At 39.6% G+C, this 21622-nt stretch overlaps 2 protein-coding genes across 8 annotated transcripts in view; one reads left to right on the top strand and one right to left on the bottom strand.

The window, feature by feature from the left end:
- Positions 1–10181, top strand: part of DHX32 (DEAH-box helicase 32 (putative)) — a 24891-nt gene extending 14710 nt beyond the window's left edge. For all 6 annotated transcript variants that reach the window (XM_083439630.1, XM_083439632.1, XM_083439631.1 and 3 more), the window contains 5 exons: positions 4930–5121; positions 6251–6400; positions 7164–7354; positions 7690–7871; positions 9785–10181. In XM_083439630.1, coding sequence (XP_083295756.1) covers positions 4930–5121; positions 6251–6400; positions 7164–7354; positions 7690–7871; positions 9785–9977 — 908 coding nt within the window. In that variant the 3' untranslated portion in view covers positions 9978–10181. The remainder of the gene's footprint in view (positions 1–4929; positions 5122–6250; positions 6401–7163; positions 7355–7689; positions 7872–9784) is intronic.
- BCCIP (BRCA2 and CDKN1A interacting protein) lies at positions 6178–21584 on the bottom strand (the record flags this gene model as incomplete). 2 transcript variants are annotated; one of them, XR_014510974.1, is made up of 8 exons in its annotated part: positions 6178–8198; positions 8243–10554; positions 12080–12254; positions 14088–14275; positions 17040–17135; positions 18459–18539; positions 19701–19775; positions 21425–21584. XR_014510974.1 is itself a non-coding variant. In XM_083439752.1 (7 exons), 7 exons carry the CDS (start codon positions 21575–21577, stop codon positions 10384–10386), a joined length of 939 nt encoding a protein of 312 aa, XP_083295878.1. In that variant the 3' UTR covers positions 6178–10383. The 2 variants fall into 2 exon arrangements, 1 of the variants encoding a protein (XP_083295878.1); XM_083439752.1 differs by having other exon boundaries at positions 6178–10554; positions 21425–21577.
- Positions 21585–21622: the final 38 nt, after the last annotated feature.

Raw genomic sequence — 21622 nt, 5'->3', positions numbered from 1 at the left:
AAAAATCGCTTCATTTATGAATGGTGTGTGCATCATTCAGCTTTTTGTACATGTATTGTGTACTTGGCAATACTGTAGTGGATTTTGTGTTCCAAAAACGTTCTGATGCCTTTTTAGAATCTTATTCCATTTAAATGAATGGGGAAGCCTTTAGACGTGGGCAGTTCCCCACCCCACCCCACTTCCTTTCCCCCCTTCAAATTTGAAGGAAGTGGGATGCTTTCAAAGTTTGGGGGAGAAAAGAAAGTAGAATGTTTAGGCCAGTCTCAATTATGTCCAGCTGAAAGACATGGGGTGATTATAGGCCCACGTGAAAAGGGGTGGGATAACACCCCACTTCAAGCAATTTGTTTTACTAGACTGGGGCCCTGTTACATCTTTTAACCTAGCCATTTCCTTTTGACTTTATCATAGTCTTTTTTTAGTTATCTATAATATGTTCAGAGAGCCTTTATAGGTGAAGAGTGGGACAAAATATATTTAAAATAGATTGGGGTTAACTAGCATCATGCTGTCCAGATGTTGTTGCACTGCGCTTCCCATCAACCCTAGCAAGCATGGCCGGGATGGTGAGAGATGGAATCTAGCAACATCTGGAGGGCACAATAATTGATTGTGAACCAATTCTCCACTTTCTGATCTCTTGACTTATGCCTGATGATGAGTCATGTGAGTGAATATGAACAATATCCAATGGCCCCATTTGAAACTGTCCTGAGGCAGCTTTAGGTGTGTGTGTTCTCTGTCGAAATAATAATGCACAGCAACTTGCTAAGAACAGGTTGGAGCGTTGTGTTTGCATAAGGAAAACCTAAATTAAAATCTCCTCTTGGCCATGAAACTCAAGAGCAATCTTTGAACAGTCAGTCTCTCAGCAGGAAGTACAGTCTTGCTTTATTTTGAGGAAAGGTTGAACACCAATGATAATAAATACAGAGTAGCACAGCGTGGTAATTCAAAGAAGTTTGATTTACCAAGTGTTGGATTACATTACATTATAGAAGTTCTCCATACATGCAATAGATTAGAAAAGTAGTACCTGGTGACACTAGTCTTGGATGGGTGCTCCCAAGTCAACTATCCTGCAACATTAGCTTGCTGAGTAGATTAGCTAAGCCAAAACAATAATTTTACAGCTTGCCATTTGCCAGCCAGTGAACCTTCTCTTTGTTTAATGTCCACAAGTCAAAGTGTGTCCCAAGCTACAGCCCATTGGGCTGGCACAGTAAAAGCACACCTGTTTCTGAGGACTATGATTAGAGCTGTTCTTTCTTCATGGCAAGGTATAGAAAAATGCAGACATTTGCAAAGCTGTATAGTATGTTTGTTGTCCCTCTGAGGTTAAGCACCAATGTCCTCAGCATTCAAATGTGAAATTGAGAATTGCTCTGTCCAGATGCTATGGGAAAGAGCCTGGAAAGACTAAAAGGCACATTATCAGACAAATCTTCCTCCTTCCTCCTATGTTTAAAAGTAAGCAAATACAATTCTCTGCTGTAGCACTAGCACACTTTTACCAAGATAGATTTGGGTCGGGACAGCTAAACCATTTTCCTCTCCTTAAAAACGTTGGCCTTTCCAGATTATCTCTTTAAGGTGGCCATAAGAAATCACTTTGAGCATCAGCTTCCTGTTTGCATCATGGGGATAATTGTATTGGCCTACCTTTCATAGCTGCGGAAAGGATTACTGATGATGCCATCCTTTTTTTTTTTTAAGTGATTGAACTACTTGGACATAAGATAAAGTTGTGGTTTTTTTCCTATGACATCAGTGGCATTAAACTTGTTTAAATGGGAACGTGGAATTTTATAATACAGTGAATAACACTGAATATAGCACTCATGTGGTTCAAAGTTGCTGCTTCTCTGTGCCTCTTTCTCCTCTTTTCATACTAGTGTCTTGTACAGAACAACACATGATCAGTAATAGGAGAAGCAGCACGATGTCTCTTGCAATGTCTATTTCTGTCTGAATAGAACTTCAGATAATGATGGTTAGCTGTTTGCTAGTTTCTTTTACCAATTTCACCTGTAAAATTGACATTCTGGTTTGCATAGTAATTATCCCTTTTGAAATGTATTAAAAATCTAACCAGTTTAAGTAGGCAAAGGTATATGTGAAAGGCAGCTCCATTTTGTTTTTATATAATGGAGGGAACAAATGTAGTTGAATATTTTTATATAGCTGATTCCTTTTCAGTGCACTGTGACTGTGGCAGCCCTTGATTCACGAAGCCCTAGGTGGAGCTTGCCTCTTGGCTCCCAGTAACATTGACTTGGTCAGACCAGACGTAATAAAAATGACATTGTATGATGTTAAAGCCCTATTTTGTAAAGCGCTACATGTCCCTGTCCTTTATTAAGAAAGGCTTTCAGAATTAAACACAGGAGTTGCTTTTGTTTCTCTTATTTATGATGAGCTTTATTTAAACCTGAACAATACCATAAAGAATTCTCAAATGAACCTTTGCCATTTTTACAATGACTTTTTTATTGGCTGCATTTGTGCCTGCAAATGCAGACTAATATCTGAAAACCTTATTCAAGGTTTTCTTTTATTTTATTACTGTTCCTTCACCTGTATAATCTGCATTTATTAACTTGTCCTTTCCAATATAATAAAAAATGAAGCACTTTTTTTTATTATAATGCTGAAGCAAAAGCCTAGATTCATTCCTGTTTCCCAGTCTCGGAGCAACCAACTTGGAGATATAAAAATGCAAAACAGTAAGACTCCCCAGAGAATAGAATTGGCTGCGGAGCCAGATGCTTCCAAGGACAATAGCCATATATTCAGCTCACAATACAAACTGCTTTATTGATTTATAGAAATTAGTTTACCATGATTCCCTGGTAATTACTTCAAAGGCTCAGTAGCCATTCATGCTGCCCCGCCCCCCTTTTAAATCTTGCATCCCTATTTTTCTGTCACCGACTCTTGGTTTCTCCCATTCATCAGCTGTTACTTTTCATTTCATGGCTCAGTGATAAAACTCTCAAACTTCCCCCCCTTAAATATCCAACCTGTTTTCTTCTTCGATGCTTTGACTTTCTCAAGGACTCATCTTTTATCGCATTAAACCTTACAGGCTGGCTAATAAATGTTCTCTCTTCTCCATGATGTGCAGGCAGGGATCTGAATTCTAATAATATTAAATCAGATCTCTAGGCAAACACATGGTATCTTTGCTGAGTATTGTAAGATGGTCAAAAATTCAAGTTGTTTGGCATGCAGCCCACTCCTATGCATTAAATCAGGGATGAGGAACCTGCGGCCCTAATGTTGCAGGACTCCAACTCCCATCAGCCCCAATCAGCATGGCCAATGAGCAAGGAGGATGAGAGCTGTAGTCCAGCAACATCTAGAGTTATCCATCTGCTGCATTAGAATTTAGTTCCGGTGAATTAAATGGGCTTATTGTTAAGTAATTGTGCACATGAATTTTGCAGAAGATTGCAACCTTTCAGAGAAGCCCAGTGGTCCAACTGTGATGGCTGTCATTATGTTATACCTTACCCTGGTATAACTAGAAGGAATTTAATGCTTTCCTCCAATGTTAGCAATGTATGTGTGCACCAACCAATATGTGGCAATGGCAGGGATGCCATGATTGTCTCTTAACCCATTCCATGCACTCTGCCACACACATGGCACTTGTGTGCTGCTAGGAGGAATCCACACCACCACAGGTAGCACAGATTAGGTGTGAAACTCCCTAGGCTGTCCCTCGTGCATAGGTTTGGCACCAGGCAAATGTGGCAAGATAACCACAAAAACAAGAGCTGCCATTCCAATCACAATGAATTGGGTAGCATTCTAGGCCAGTGGACAGCCACAAGCAGGAGGCATTCCTCCAGATAGTGGCTGGACCAGGCAGAGAGCCTTCCCTGTATTGGCGCCTGCCCTGTGGAACACCCTCCCATCAGATGTCAAGGAAATAAACAACTATCCGACTTTTAGAAGGCAACCCTGTTTAGGGAAGTTTTTAATGTTTGATGTTTTATCATGTTTTAAATATTCTGTTGGGAGCTGCCTAGAATGGGTAGGGAAACCCAGAATAGAATAAATAATAATAATAGTAATAATATTTCCTGGCATCCCAAAGAGCAGATTGCAGGAAAGCACCTTCTAGCCATTTTTTCACTGCCAAGGAAAATGTCAGGACCACAGAAGGAAGGACAACTATCCCAGTCAATATATCTGTCAGCTCTGTTGCCCTCAGTCTAGAAGCAATACTGCACACAAAACCTGTATGTGTCAACACCCCCCTCCCCCCGGAAACACATTGAAGCTCTGCTGTGGAACCAAGTTTTTCTTCGCAAACAATGCAACTAATGCAACCTCTGGAAAGGCTTCTGGGGAAGGCTTGCTCTTTGTTCCAGTGATGAGGCCGAGATAGCCAGAACTGTCAGCAAGGGTGGTGTGTGTGTGTGTGTGTGTACCTTTTTGATCACCTAGTGTGACCTAGTGCAGAAGCATCATTATCCATATGATCACATTTTTTTCCTGTTTGTTCCCACATTGCCGAGTACAGGGGAGAACAGTTTTAAGAGTTTCTGGAAAAGAAGAAATGTTCAAACTTTTTCGTTAAAGAGCAAAAAAGTAAAAATAGATTTTTCCATTTTTGAACCATTTCATATTCCTCTCTCTCTCTCTTTGCTCTTTTGGGGGGTGTGGCAGCCATTTTCTTCTAGGTCACACCCCCGGTGGCAATTTTCTGACTTGGCACTGCCTCAAAATTCCAAATGTGCCCCTGGACCCAAAAAAGTTGGCAACTGCTGCACCAATTTACCTGAGAAATTAGGCAAAATTTCCTGTAAGCTTATGATAATCAAATACTTAGTTTAATTCTGTCTGTATAGGCATTTCACTGAACAGTGACAGAATGTAACAGCCGGTGTAAGTAAGCATTTCTCCCCACCCCAGCTCCTGAAAGTCTTATGCAAGCTCTGGAAGATCTGGATTATTTGGCTGCCCTGGACAATGATGGAAACCTTTCAGAATTTGGAATAATAATGTCAGAGTTTCCTGTCGATCCACAGCTGTCAAAGGCTATTTTAGCTTCGTGTGAATTTGACTGTGTGGAAGAAATGCTCACCATTGCTGCCATGGTAACAGGTATTTTCTGAAGCGTTTGTGGCTCCTTCTCAGGCCCAGTGTAATTATATAGAACTACTGCCATCAACCATTTATAGGATGATTAGTTGATTCATAGTTTGCCTTTTAACCAACTAAATGAGAAAATTAAAATATTACAGAAACCTCAGTAGTGCCCCTTTGCAACAGTGAAAGACCTTACAATTTAATTAAAAAGTTACTGCTTCATTAATAATTTCATCCTGTATTTTGCTAACGCACCTAAATCAGAATAAACTTGAAAAAAGACAAGAGGTATGCCCTTAACTCATCACCTCATCAGTTAAATTTGTTCCTTATCAATTAATCAAGCAGAGGTTTCCTTAATTAATCTGCTTATTAAATTGATTAAAGATCAGAGCCAGAAAAATTGCAGTACTCACAATTAATGAAATGTAAATTTAAAAAGGATTCAAGTTATTTTTTGTTTTGCACAGATGTTCAGGATGGGTTATGTCACTTCTTCCACACAATATTTAATGAGAATAAAATTATACAGGCCTATAGAGGCTTGCTCTGCAATATAGTAAAACTCAGGCACTGGTCTTAGTGTAATGATGTAGCAAAAAAGGTTAACACACCAAGCAATGTTCTGCCAATACTCCCATTGTTATGTATATATAGCTTTTCTGTCTCATTCTACACATACTGTATTTAATTACAAATAAATCCCACTGTTTTCTAGAATTGTAGCAACACATTAGGTCTAGTTGTCATCAAGTTTTGCTTGCAGGAATGTTTCCATGGGGAAACATTCAGTCATGTGTGTGCCTATCTACAACATGAGGTCAAAGCTATGTATTATGGGGGGAACATCCAGACATCACCAACTCAGCATTTCTCCCCTGAATGTAAGCCTGGAGAAAAAAATGGTTTTGGTGTCATTGCTTTAGTTGAAAACACTGCCACTCTTTCAGGGGTATTTTCAGACCCATTGTGGCAGTCAAAATGGAGAGGATGAGGGTGAACCATAGGTTTTGCTGAAGGACCAAAGAGTGAGGGTAACATTATAATGGAAAAATTATTACACAGCATACATTGTGCATATAGTAAGCTTTATTTCACCGTATCAGCTTGTTTTCATTACTCTCTCTTTCCTTTTGAACACAAGCTCCTAGTTGCTTTTTAAACCAACCACAGGGAACAGAAGAGATTGCAGTCGCTTGCTGGCAAAAATTCTTGCATCCTGCTGGAGATCATTTTACCCTTATCAATGTCTACAGGGCTTACAAGGAAGCTAGGACAAGCTCCACAGGCCTGTGTAAGTGTGTGTCAAATATTTTAATTACACTTTAAAAATTCACTTCTGAACAATTATTCCAGTTTTCACTTATATAGGACCTATAAGCTAACAGACTATTTTATTTTTTATTTAATCATAAAAACAGCAAAAGGAACAGGGAAAGAGGCAATGTGAGCAATGAGGATAGGCAGCAGGAGCCCTCTTCAGGCATTCATATTCAGCATTAAGCAAATACAAGGGGGGCAAATCCATGGGAATGACTGTGCTAGCTCTGCCACTGGCATTGTTTGGGAGGGTGACTGAAGCAGGGAGCCTTCTTCTCTTTTTGTGGAGGCTCTTGCATATTTTAAGAACCCTGAGTCTTCAACTCATGGAGGACAATGAGGACCATGGGGAGAGAGCTCACTCTTTCCAGTGGCTCCTTTTGCTTCATACTTCCCTTCCTATGGAATGCCTGAAGAGGGCTAGCAATGGATTCCAATTTTAAAATGGTAAATTAAATAGTCTAATGTAAAAAATGCATACTTAGAAGTCAGTTCCATTAAGTTCACTGGGACTTATCCCCAGATAAGTGTGTATATGACTCTAGCCTTTATCCTGAAAAAGGGGTTATTCTGCCAGGTAAAATCTTCATAATTACATCTGGCATGACAGAATAACCTCTTTTCAGGATGAAAGCCGCAGTCCTGTACAAATTTATTTGGGAATAAGTCCCTTTGAGTGTAATGGAACTGGATTCTCTAGCAAAAACAAACACAATTTTACCTTTTCCCCCTCGCAGACTGTAGTACTGAAAAGTGGTGTCAAGAGTATTTTCTGAACTGCTCTGCACTAAGAATGGCGGAAGCTATCAGAGGTGAATTGGATGACATTATGAAACGAATTGAACTCCCAATTTCAGCACCTGCTTTTGGATTGAAAGAAAATGTACTGAGGATAAAGAAAGCACTCTTGTCTGGTTACTTTATGCAAGTAAGGAAACCAAATGGATATCTTCATTTAAGTTTATTAATGTTACGGAAAAGCTTAATTTAATCAAAATACTTTGCTTTCATTTGTATTGACATAATAATGCTCTGTCCCTTTGATTCCTGTCCCCCAATTTGTTTTAATTCAATAGCTTACTCTTCAGTCCTCTTACAATTCATTTAAAGCTGTAAAATTAATTTGTGTAGTCATTTGACTACAACAGAACCATTCTTGGATCGTATTTTGGTATTTAATGGATAACTGAAGGCAGGTAATACACTGCAGTAGGCATAAGTCCAGGTAAATTACATGTCATTTATTGACTTTTCATGTTCTAGATAGCTCGTGATGTTGATGGTGCTGGAAACTATTTAATGCTGTCGCACAGGCAAGTAGCCCAGCTTCACCCTCTGTCAATATACCACAACACTGCAAGGATCCCAGAGTGGGTTATGTTCCACGAATTCAGTATTGCTGAAAACAATTCTCTAAAAATCATCTCAGCGATATCACCTGATCTGTGAGTAGGAGGAAGTCGGAATTTAGGTTTTCATTCATGTTTGTAGCATACAACTTCCATTTAAGAGCACAACCCAACAGTACACAGCTTGCTTCCTGGGAAAATTGGAGAAACAGGAGGGATGGGTGATCTTTGCCTTTAGCTTCCAGCAGTAAGATACATTTGTGTGTGTGTTTTTAAGCTGGCACCCCACCACCCACATTGATACTGTTAGTGTTGAAAGGTCTCCTAGCACTTTTCTTATTTTAAGCGGGTTACTGACCACAGGGAACTGCCTTATATTGAGTCAGACTATTAGTCCATCTAGCTCAGTGTTGTCAGTGCAGACTGTGTTTCATACAAGTGTCTTTCTTAGTCCTACCTGGAGATGCCCTGTATTTCATGTGGGATTTTCTGCATACAAAGCGCGTGCCCCAACATTTCTGCAGAGTTTGGATATTTGGTAGCTACCTGTTCCATAATTTTGATTTGGTGGAAATAGTATGACTCGTGCTGAAAGTTATTTTATGGGAGGTATTTCAAATATCATTAGGATACTTTCACACTGAATTATAGAAATCCAACTGACAATCTCATGGAAGTGTATAAGAGATCTGTCAGCATTCTGAAAGTGTATTAAGGGAGGCAAGGAAGTTAAATGTTTTAAAGTTTTTAAATCTCACCATTTCACAATTGATTTTATCTGCAGGGCTAGCATGATCCTATGATCCAAATAAATGCAGAATCAATGCAGAATGGATTTTCTCATTTTGGGCCCATCAGCCCAAGCTATGCTCCTAGTCTCCCATTCAAGCAAAATCCCAGTAATGAAGTACTACCTGACAAGCTCCACATTAGTTGACCAGAAATAGCCATTGAGCAAATCATTTTAACTTCACTGTTTGCTTGGTGGCATAAATAACTGTTTTTTAAAAAGGGCCTTACAAGAGGAAACAAAGTGCAGGCTAGTCACATGTTCTCATTGACTTCATACTGAGAATTTGTTTCTGTGCAGATGGTTTGAGCTTGCAGCTCAGCATGGATGAACTTCAGAAGTGCTTTCTATTAAATAAATAAGTACATTTTGGTTAAAAGCATTTCACTTACTGAACCATGGATAAGGGAGTAAAGTTTTAATTAGAAATTTAAAAATGAAATGTTTAGCCTTCAGCTATTTCAGTCCTATGTCACGACTTGGTCTGATGCACCTGCTCAAGCAGGTAGTAAGTTCAAATTGATACAATACAATCCCCCTTTTAGTAAGATAGACTGAAGAAAATGGGTGATAGACAATGTTAAGACCAGTATGAAATTAATGGGCAAGTTAACTCTGAGCATATCTATTCCTCTGTGTCCTGGCACACAGAACCAATACACAAATGTGAAATCAAAGTTAAACAAAATTCATGTTATACATTGAATCAGGAGCACTAATGAACAACTAATAATTCCGCACATGTGTGGCTAGTGATGACTGAATTTATTTGAAATGCTATAATGCACATAGTAGCAGGAAACCATTCCTTTTCCCCAAACTACTAAAATAGATAAAAAATGTGCCCTTCTACAGCTTCCCTAAATTTAAATAGGTTATGCATTGAAGCTTCAGGTAGAATTTCCAAAGAGTATACTCATATCCAGGACTATGTTATATTTTGATTGCAGTTTGCAACACCTGGAAACCGACTACTACCACTCCAAGGACAAACGGAACGTATTAATTTGTAAAGAAACTGTATAATCTTATATGTACACTTTGCCTGGAATATATAATTTGGAACTGATTCCAGCTATGCAGCTCTATATTTAATGCATCAAAATGTTCCTGCCTGTAAGCATTTGCTGCATGAGTCATAAAACAGTCATAGAAAATATTGAAAAATTGCCTTCTTAAAAAAAATATACCCTCACTTGTTTATTCTGTTTCTTAACAGATTTGTGGAGCTGGCACCTCAATACTATTTTAGTAATCTGCCTGCCAGTGAGAGCAAGGCTATTCTGCAGGAAGAAATCAATCATTTATCACCCATTTCAACAACAGGCAAGGAAGAAAAAACAAACAGCAAAGATAAAGAATATAAAAAATATCCTGAAACACCTGCCGAACAGCGATGCATTATTCAATAAGTTTGCTATCCCAAACTGTGTTGAAGTATATAACCTCTATGTACAATATATTCCCAACACCAGCTTTTATATGACATGAGAAATGATTTTAAAACAGAACAAAATCGCAGGAGTTTTTTGTTATTATCTTTGGCAATATGGAAACAACCTACAGTTAGTTAGAAAAGTGTTCAACAATTATTAAATGATTACTGTTTTGAGGGGTTTTTTTATTGCACTTGTAATCATTGATGTTTCAAAATGGCAATTCTCTGCCAATAAGAACAAGTTGTGTAGGTGATGTACTTTATGAGAATATAAAGGAGATCCTGAAATAATGCAGAATTGGTATGGAAAATTTCTAGACACCACTGTCGAATAACTTTTAACAGGGTGACTTCACAAAACCGTTAGCTCAGAGAGTGGTTCAGACAGAAAGATATTCTTTGAGTTTATCCATGATGGCATTCATCCTGTCAGCAGGAATTACCATCACAGTTCGTAAAGGTTTCATGGGTACATCTTCAAAAGACCATCTGCCTCCCAAACATGAGTCGCTTTCCTCTTCTACTGAGTAACTGAACTTCAGAAGCGATTTCTAAAACAAAATAAGCAAACTCGTTAAAAGCATTTGAATTGCCATATTTCTGATTCCTTTTAAAAAAGAATTAAGAATACGTATATAACTTACACTGTCTACAAAGAAAGGCCAGGTAAAGTCATTTTAATAAGACACAGTGGTAACCGATGATTCGATGTCCTGTTATGGAACTTGGTGTGCAATGTTTCATAAACTTGCATACCAAATTTAGACTTGCTTGAATGCTTCTACATAGTATGCAGAGATAAATGCTGAAAAAGGTCACTGCACACCCTAGAGGAGACTCTGGAAACATATAATGAACCAGTAGACTGAACCAAGGGAAAATAGCATCATGTAGCCTTGGACAACTCTTTATTTTTCAGATAATTGCCACATTCTGTTTTAAAAGCACGTGGTATGCCTACCTGATCATGCAAATAAATAGGATGTATGTAAATTATATTATTTTTTCATGATGTCACTCAATTTTAAAGTGTTCTAAACCACATTTTAGTTTTCAGAAAGTATTATGGCAAGGACTAACACAATGTCATGATCTCTGGATATTTGCACTCCTACAGTCATGGGAAGTTTAAAAACATGAGAAATCAATATATAAATGTACAGATATGGCAGCAACTCCTGAAAACTGGAACATACAAAGGAAACTGCATCTTCAAATCTCTCTACAAGCAGGACTATTTTTTTAAAAAAAAATCAGGCATTGCAATTGTCTTTATCTTTTATGTATAGATTGCCTTTCCATTTACATCACACTCAAAGCAGTTTACAGCAATGTACAATATGGCCATGAACTTATTATGTCTGGTATGCTTGAATATAACTGCAGTGCTAGGCTAGGCTAATCTGGGATATGCCTGGGGAGAAAAGAGTATCTTTGTATAAACAACAGATTGAACTATTGAATGTGTGTACAAGTGCTTCCGGGGCTAAAAGAGTATTATCTGAAATCTGGCAGATCATCAGGCAATTAATGAAAAACACTACTCCCTGTATTAAGTCAAGTGGGACCCTGCATGCAAATAATGAGGAAGTTTAAAAGGGTAGGGAGAGGATGGGGCAGGGAAGCATTGAATAATAATAAAAAAAAGGCCACTAGCTGCCACCCCTCAAATCAACACAGGCAAGATTTGCACACAGAAATATCCCTGACAGCAGACTGCAGCACCCAAGCTATACTTCTACTAGCCAGACACAAGCCCTCGTGACTAGGGTTGGCAAAAGCAAATTCATTCCCCATTCAGCCCCAAGGACAGCTTCACTGCAGGCCATTCCGAGCAAAGCTGCTGCTGTAGTAGTGGTGGCAATTGAGCTGACTCCATTGAATCAGGATGCATGAACAATGGAGATCTTTCGTCTTTGTTTTCCCTGCCCCCTTTCCATCTATGCTGAACAATTTGCCTTGACCATGTTCAATAGCTGCTACACGCTAGAAAGAAAAACAGCCTCAAATCTTTTAGGTTTCCCGGTATACATCAAAATACACCAAAAAAGTTGAGCAACAACAACGAAGTCTCACCTCATAAAAGAATTCTTCCTCAGCATTTGAAAACATCAGTTCTTCTTTCTGGTGGCCGCTGCTTCCCTTTTTTCTGATATTACTCTTCTTATTAGTAAAAGTTTTGCTAATTAGAAGATAGAAGTAGCATTTTCCACAAGGTTTGTTTGTTTTTTGAGCTTCAATTAGTTCTTTCCTAGAAATAAACACATATTTACACCAAATGCACCAATTACAACCTATGCACAACTGCAGGAAAGATCAATCGGAAAACACTTCTATTCTGTCCAGACCTCACTCAAGAGAGTCACATACAGTGGTGCCTCGCAAGACGAAAAGAATCCGTTCCGCGAGTCTCTTCGTCTAGCAGTTTTTTCGTCTTGCGAAGCAACCCTATTAGCGGATTAGCGCTATTAGCAGCTTAGCGGCTATTAAAAGCTTAAGGGATTAGCGGATTAGCTGCTAAAAGGCTATTAGCAGCTTAGTGCCTTAGAAAAAGGGGGTGGGGAGCGAAAAAAAATCGCAAGAATCGCAAGACATTTTCGTTTTGCGAAGCAAGCCCATAGAGAAATTCGTCCTGTGAAGCGCATTGAAAAACGGAAAACCCTTTCGTCTAGCGGGTTTTCCGTCTTGCGAGGCATTCGTCTTGCGGGGCACCACTGTATTTTCAGCCCAATCCTCAAATAAAGATGCCTGCTTTGCCACAACAGTGCTTTCTCATGTGCCAACACAATCCTCAGAAATGTGCATAAACACACTGTTCCACCATCCCTTAAGAGGTGAGTGAAAATGTTCTGAGCAACAAATGCTCCTGCTATTGTTAGAATATAAAAGGAAACTTTAGGATTATGCATCTTTTTCTCCTTCTTTTTCCCACTGCCTCTCTTCATCTCACTCCACAGCAAAAAAGCTGCTTCGTTGAAACTGAAGACTTTTCCTTCATGAGCCCTGCAGACCTATGGTCCCCCAGGAGAATTCATAATCTGCTTAGGGAAATAATTGTGAAATTAAATATTTCTGTTCCACTCTCGTTTTACATGTAAGAGCATTAAGGAAGATCACCTAATGTTCCAGAAGCAAAGCTGGTGGTTACTGGGCAAAACACTGGCCTAGTTCACCCAACATACTAAGTCAAATTCTGGCTTAGCTAGACCACAAAGCCTGGAGAGAGGTTTGCAGCAACTCTACTAAGCAAGGTTTGATTTAGTATATGGCCCAAACTGTGGTGAAGCTCTCTCTACACGAACCAAAGCTGTGGGCACTTCCAGTTCTATAAACCATAGCTTACTGGACCAGGAATATGTCTGTACTACACTCCTTGCTCCCAGTTTTTATGAATATTTAATATTCCTTAAATCCAGTGTTCTGTGATGTCTGAATCAGGAAACTGATGTAACAACAACAAACAAACAAGGTCATGAAACCAGGGGGAAAGAGCAAATTATTCTACTGCCAGAACTATTTAAAATCGTTACAAGCAACTAAAGATTCTTCTCTGAATTCTTGGCATCAGCTTTGCTAAAACTGCTTACTGATCTCTGGTTATGCATCTCACTTATCAGCCTTAATTCTTAAAATAAATATCCAGTGTTTAGTCAAAAGTTCAGAAATTTAAACAAATTTCTGTAACCAATCTGCCAGGAATAGAAACCACTATAATAAAAGATAAATGGTTAGAATGTAGCTGTTTTTAGTGAGTGTTCTCAAAGCGCCAGCACAACTCTCAAAACAATTCACAGAACACATTTGTCTGGATCCAATATATTGCAGAGTAATTCTAAGTGGCTTTTTTCATCCCTTACAAAGTGCTTTCACATATGAGTAAAACTCACCTATACACAATATGTGAAATATTGAATGTTTGCACCAAAGGCCACTTTAAGAGATCAATACTAAAAATGTTGGTTTCTGCTTCTCGGGGGACCTTTTCCCCCCCACTCTACACATTTCCATTTAAATAAGATTTCAGAGGTCATCCGAGGATAAAAAAAAAAATTCTGTTCAAAAATGGTTTTGGAAAAGCTCTTACTGCAGTTGCTGGTGCATGGGCAGAGCGATCTGGGGAGGTACATTAATGAATCTTTCACTTAGTAGGAAGCCCACAGGCTTGGTGGTGTCACTTAGGAGCTTATCCAGCTGTTCAACCATACTCTGTTCACAGTTCTTCTCACACTGGCTTAAAACCAGCTCTTTAATTTGTTCAGCACATTCGGTACCCTAGGAATCAAAGGATAGATTTTCTTTGCATTACAGAATAATTATTTACATAAGGCAACTTGAAAAGAGAGCTTCTGGGCATTGTTTTACAGGACTCTGGGAAATTTCTTGCTGTGACTTTTAATGATTTGTAGGAATTTCTTTTTAGATTATTTAATCAACGCTCAAACAAATGCATGTAGGGGAGTTTTAATTCGGAAAGGATGACAAAAACGGTAACCAAGCATTAGCATTCCACTCTTGCTTAGGGCCACAGAGCCAGCCACATGACTAAAAAAATACTTTATAAAATTATATGAAGTACTCAGCATAAATGGCCTAATAAAGCAAATGAAAGTGATAAATCAATGCATTAAAACATTGGGTTATAATTTTGTTCAAGCAATGCAAACAACAGGAAACTACAACTGGATCCTACTGAGTTTTTAAATGTTTATTGAGTAACACCATTCTAGTACCAACATGATCTTTCCTTACAGAAATAATCTTCAATTAAACAATTATTTCCACAGCTCTTAAGTATGACTGCACTCATCCAGAAAGAGACTGAACAGATATTAGGTGATATCCAATGTTAAATCCATTTATTTCAGTGAATCTATTCCAAGTATGACTTAGTTTGCTATTGCCTGATAGCACCATTGGTGATGTTCTAAAACAGTGTGATGGCTCATGCAGGTCTTATTGCAAAGCCAAATTAAAGTCAACCACTGGGATTATTTTTGTCAATTTTGCACTTTTATTCTTTTCACTTTTGCTATTTCTCTGTTTACAGAAAGATCTTTGCAAAATGCATTGTTGAGGGTTGCTGCAAAACTTCCAGGACGCAATGTCACTGGCCTCCTTCAAAAGAATCAAAAGATGTGGCGATGGGCTTTAATGTTGAAGTATTTATGTGAAGGACGCTTGCCCATTACACACGACCTGTGAAATGTTCATCAAGCCACTCTCACATTGCTTTGTGCTGTATGAGAATGTTACAATTAATAAACAATTAGGGCTGTTCAGAGGAAGACGTCCAACAAGGCAATATATGCCATCCAAACCCACAAAATATGGCATAAAATTATGGCTGCTTTGTCTCAGCAGCTCAAAACATAGGTAGGTGGTGGTTGAAAAATTAACACATTTATAGCCTGCTAGATAGAATATAGCAACCGATAATTTCACTATTGTGTTGCTGCTTGGGAGATTAGCTAAAAAACCCCGGCTCCTATCAACAAATAGAAGAAAAAGAAACAAGCCTTAAATTCCCCCAGAGTTCCTGGCTCATGAATCCAAAAGGGTCAACAGCAGTGTTTTTGTTTTTTCAAGAATATCTGACACTTACAAATTATGTATCAAAGGAAGAAAGGAAAATTCTTATTATTTTGTCAATGTATAATAGTGCAACAATCTCAGACCAGAATTCCCTGCCTGAGATCATTCTTTATTATATTTATTGATTTATTAAATGAAACCAAAGGTAGTGTTGACATCTGTGACCACATGCAAATGCATGATCAAATGGTAGCCAATGGTGGTTTTTCCAATCTAGCAGACATTGCCTACCCTAAGTTCAACAACCCATACTGGCACTAGCACTCCAGGACCCAAGTCTACAATTTATCAAACCCTGAGTTGAGTTTTGATACACAGAGACAGCTTGCCTGGAACTTTAAGAAAAGCAGCCTCAGAACTGCTTGGCAACAAGAGAAGGAAAAATGTGTCATGTCTGCAATCAAAATGATGACAGAAAGTTACAGCAATTATTTGTTTTAGTTGAACTGTTTTACCTATCCAATTCATGCAGCTGTGAAATGTGGTGATTGCGCACAGGGTGCTTGAGGATTATGTACAGCAGGCTATACACAAGATTTACTTATGCAATTCCAGTTTTGTGTGGGCGGTGGGAAAATAAATTAATTAATGGAGAGCTGGGGGGCGGCCAGTTGAAAGGGGCTGTTTAAGATCTTGTGAGATCTTGTAAAGAGCCCATGAGATCTTGCATGACGAGCCCAGCAAAACAACGCACTTTCCATGTCAGGTTTTCTAGTGAAGAAAGAGTTTTAAAGCCCTCCACCATGCTTACCAGACCCTGGAAACATCGCGCAAGGCTCTGTAAGGCTACCACGAGATCTCTTGGATGCCTCCTACAACCTTCCAGAAGCCTTGCACAACCTTCCCACAGCCCAGTAAGGTAAAGCTAGTCACGTGTGGGCTGTTCCGGGAGTCTTCCTGCCTTTGCACAAGTTTACCTTTGTGCACAAACGCCTGGAACGTAACCCAAAGTATGTAGCAGGCCTATTGTACTATAGTTGCAAGTTCTGATATATATTATTGTTACAGATAATTCAGAGCTTATGAGTATTGGACCGTTATACTTGTGGAACAGTTTTAATTATGCTATACGTATGCTAATTACAAATTATGTTTTAAAATGTGGCCACAATTAGATCCCACATCCCACCTGTGTAGGTTTTTGTACTCGATATTGTGAGGTATTGCTGACCCCAATGAACTGCGTGCAAATATACTGAACAAGAAATGTTCTCAAAGAAGGTTCCTCCACTCCCTTTTCTTGGAAAGGGTGTGATGTTTAATTATTTCCAGCAGATGTTTCTATGTGTATTGATTGTGTTCATTCTGATGCCAGACAGAAAGAAAACATGACTATATGAAATAAAACAGGGAAAAGGATGGATAACACTGAGGTGCCAAAATATTCAAATTTAGTTGACAGGCAGATTATCATCATAGTTAAATACAAAGTAGTATTACTGACCTTCCTTTCAGTTAAGTTCAGCAGGCTTATGAAGCCAAAAACTTCATCAGGATCATCATCATCATCATCATCACTTTCCTCTAAAAGTTCTGCTTGCTATGAAACAGAAAACAAACAGAAAACAAAATACAGCCAAATGCATGTTCTCTATTAAGTCTTTCTGCAATACTTCGGAGTAGGCATTCGTAGAATTGGGCTGTATGTCGTCCTTATAGCACATTTTTGAAAGAACAAATTTTAATAAATTTTCTATTAGAACCGTGCCATTATATCCACCTCAACACTGTGACCTATTTGCTCCATAGTTCCAGCAGCTAGATAAATGTCTATCTGAAATTATAAAACTGCGACTAGATTCTTTAACTATCAAGGATCAGAGACTTGCAATCATACCAGAATCTTGCTAGAATTTCCCAGCTGATTACTGAAATTCCAGCTATTCTGTATTCCATCCCTCTGCATGACCATATGGTAGCACCAGCAGACAAGCAGAGTAGTGGGCCACCTTTTCAGAATAAGTGGACACAGAAACATAAACCAAAGGTTGCTGAGAGTAAAAACTGATGGCAACTCAGTTCCCAAGGTGAAATGTCCCAATCTAAGTCCATTGATTTTAGGAATGTTTCAGAGACTTGGCAGCAGTATTATAGACTGTTGTGCCACAACTTCTGGCCAATGGTTTTTGGGGTTTTTTTACGGTTTACCAGGGGAAAATGGAAACTAGCATAACTGGCAGTGTTATAAGTAACATATGCAGTACAATTTTCTGTGACTGTTGCAAGCACTTATTGGGCATGACCAACAACATATAACAACTACTCCATGCCCAAAGTGTGGCCAGAGTAAGTATTTCCAAAAGTTCATATTTTCAGTATTAAAAGTAAGGGTGCAATCTGTAGGGTAGGCTCTGCTCTGGGTCCCATCAATGGTGGAGGTATGACCTGTAGCCCATTAAAAACATGTGCAAGAATAATTTCTCTTTCTGTAATGCCCTGCATTCAAATTCTTTTGTTTTTATTTTGCCAAGATTAGATGCTGTTTGTGGTCTACTGCAACTTATACCGGATGAGGACGGGCAGGTATAATTAGGAAAAAGATGCAAACTACCTTTTTGCCCCCTAGAGATATGTATTTTTATCCCTTACTTTTGTTTATCAACAATCATCATGCTCCTAGTGCTGGATCAAAAGTATTGCTACCATAGCAGTAAGCGGAAAGTCCATTTTGTTGCTTGCTTAAATAATTGTCAATATGCATTATTTACTCCTGGACCATGTGCGCTGTAGACAGGTGTGCTGAAAGAAGCATGTATGTTTCAGCCCCAAATGTCATATTAACCAAGGATCAATATATCTTGTTAACCACCAACAGATTTATTCCATAAAATGTCATAAATTAAGATGGGTTTAGATCTCTTACCTTAATAACACTCCCAATGTGATTTTGTTGTATCAATATATCAGTCAGATCAGCTGTACTAACAGGAGCCTTTAGAAACAGCTGGAAGGGAAAGAGTGTTGCAGGGTTTTAGTAGGAAAACACTTTCTAGATCACTTATTAAGATTCATATTGCTTTGTGGACTCAGATTTGCCAGCCACAACTTTTAGTGTTCTATCCCTGAAAGCTAGAAACAGCCACAGACTGAATTTCCATGAAAACTAACATTAGGCTAGCATTCTAGGACCAAAACAAATTGATTTTAGTACAATTCGTTTAGGTTCACCCTATTTAGGCATCCGATCCTACACACACTTATAAGTACCATTTGAATCAATGGGACTTACTTCTGAGCAGTAATACAGGATTGCGCTGTAAACCCCTCTTCTTAGTGAGTGTATTCATATTCTTTTCCTGTTCATATATTTTCAATGCCACAATGTAACTTTTTATACCAGCCTTCACTAACCTTGTCCTCTCCACATTATAGGCTACAACGCCAGTCAACTTCAGCCACAATGGCCAATGATCAGGGATTATGAGAACTTTATTCCAAAGCATCCAGAGGACACCAGGTTAGAGAAGACTAGCCCTGCTGTCATATCAGAATTGTGGCATGATCTTCAGTTCTGAAGTGGGTAAGGGTTGAAATCAATTTAGGAATCAGAAAAAATGAAGTTTCCAGGTATACAGTGAGGTTCAAACTTGTTAGCATCCATCTGTCTTGAGACACAATGGAGTGCATGTTAAAGGCATTTTTGAACCCCGCGCTTGGGATTCTTTACTGAATGCAAATTTCCCTGATCTGAACCACTTTCACCTGCTCACAAACAAGCAGAGCAGCTTCAAGGGAAAATAGAGCAGTGTGGGAGAAAAGAGTTAACCCCCTCCTTCAGCATCCCCACCCCCCAAGGCTAGTTTTATAAAATAAAGATGTTGGAATCCTGAGCATGGAATTCAAACACGCTTTTAAGATAAATGTTTAGTTTGACCCTGAAATATTGCAATACTGGGATACAGATACTGCAAACAATTGGAGTGTGAAGATGCTTCAGAATGCAACAGAATAACCTATGTGAGTTCTGCAATAGTTTAGGGACTCATGAACTCAAGTCACATTTATACTAATTCACATTATCATTTATTCATGGCATTTGTGTTCTTTCTCTTCATTTCATTTTCACATAAAAAGCTACAAATGTCACAAGATGAAACATACATACCTGTTGCAGTAATTTTTTTATTCCATTCTTATCATTATCAGATATTGAATGAGCTTCAAATTCAATATTTACTTCCTGTAAATAAGTACAAAAGACAATCACACAGGTGTTTGCAATGAAATATTGACCTCAAAAGAAGTTAAGAGGGCAGCAGGGGGAACCGGACACATCCAATCTTAGAAGTACTAAAGATTTACCTGATACAGATGCTTACCATGTACAAGTGGCAATCTGTAGTATCTATTACATTACTCTGAATGCGGTGTGGGGAGGGTGGACAATGATCAGTAACATCCCCTCTCCTTGTGCAACGAACTGTCTCATTTATTTATTTTAAAAACCATTTTTTTAAGGCTACATCCTCACAAAGTAACACTAGAAATGTGTATATGTGGTACCTTGAGTTACAAATGCCTCAGGTTACAAACTCCGCTAACCTGGAAGAGTTACCTCAAGTTGAGAACTTTGCCCCAGGATGAGAACGGAAATCATGTGCCAGCGGCACAGCAGCAAGAGGCCCCATTAGAGAAAGCACGCCTCTAGTTAAGAACAGTATCAGGTTAAGAACGGACTTCTGGAATGAATTAAGTTCATAACTGGAGGTACCATTGTAATTTACATTTAGCATGCTCCTCTGAACATACTGGTATCTATGGACTCAGTTAAATAAAGCAACGTTTGCAAGGCAAAGGCAAACTTAAATATATGTAATAAAGGGATAAGGCATATGTCAACTGGAACAGAGTTCCAGTTTTGGGGCCACCATGGAGAAGATCCTGTCTGTTTTTTAAGGTAACCTAACCAATCTTACTGGCAGGCACTCAAAGACAGCCCCTGAAGCAGATCCCCCTACTTCTGCTGTCCCATGAAAGAAATAGCGTAGTTGCACTACTCTCAAGAGTGACCTGCTAAAGCCTACTTCAGACTTCGTGCTGGCGTTAATATGCCCCGAAGCAATCATAGTTTTCTTGTCCCAACAGGCTTTTCAGAATTGACTGCTTTTCATTAAGGGGCTGGTGGTGCCATGCTGTTCTTATTGCAATTATTTAAACAGATTTTATACAGGCATATAGCATATCATTGCTTTTTTCCTATGCTTTTAGTGGTTCTTGTTTTTATCTGGAGGCTGCCTGGAGTCCCATCCACGAAAAAAGTGGCGTATTAAAAAAATAGTAATCGTCATCATCATCACCTGTCAACTGGACAAAAGCTGCTTAAACACCAACCTATTCTTGCACTCTTAGTGGCAAAAGCTGACCTGCACTTTCAGCTGGTAACCTAGCACATACTCAGAGAACCGCCAATCAATCAATCAATCAATCAATCACTCGCTCTCTGAAGTTACTTCATATGGTCTTAGGATGAACCCTGGCCCTTAAAAAAACACAGCACTGAGCCCTGCCCTCCCATGCAGCCCCCCTTGCCTCTACAACAGGGACGAGGAACCTTTGGTTTCCACCCCCCTCGACGGATGAGGCAGGTGGGGGCTATAAAGAGCCCCACAGACAGGTCGGAGGGTCGCCGGTGGTCGTCTCCCCCCCCCCCCCACGCCCACCCCCCACTTCTGGAGGTGGAGACAGTTGCGAGAGACGCATGGCAGAAACACCGCCGACGCCATGGGTCCCAACCGACGACCCTGAGGCGCAGAGGGGCCTTCGCGGCGGCAGAAGCTGCTCCCAAAGCCACGGCGGCGGGAGAGGAACGAACCCCGGCCGCTCTTTTACCTGGTTAAGCTCTTCCTCGTCGTCGTCGTCGTCACTGTCTTCCTCGCTGCCCGGCTCCTCCGAGGAGTCGTCCTCCGTGTCGTCGCCGCCGCCTTCCTCCTCCCGGCACTCGGGCGGCCCCGCCGCTCGCCTCCGCTTAGCCCGAGAGGCCATGCTGCCGAGCTCTGCTTTGTGCGCCTGCGCCCGCGAGGCGGGAAG

This window comes from Podarcis tiliguerta (assembly GCF_965153285.1).
Source record: "Podarcis tiliguerta genome assembly, chromosome: 5".
Classification (NCBI taxonomy): Eukaryota; Metazoa; Chordata; class Lepidosauria; order Squamata; family Lacertidae; genus Podarcis; species Podarcis tiliguerta.
Note: the sequence above shows the minus strand (reverse complement) of the source record. Positions and strands in the feature narration are given on the sequence as shown.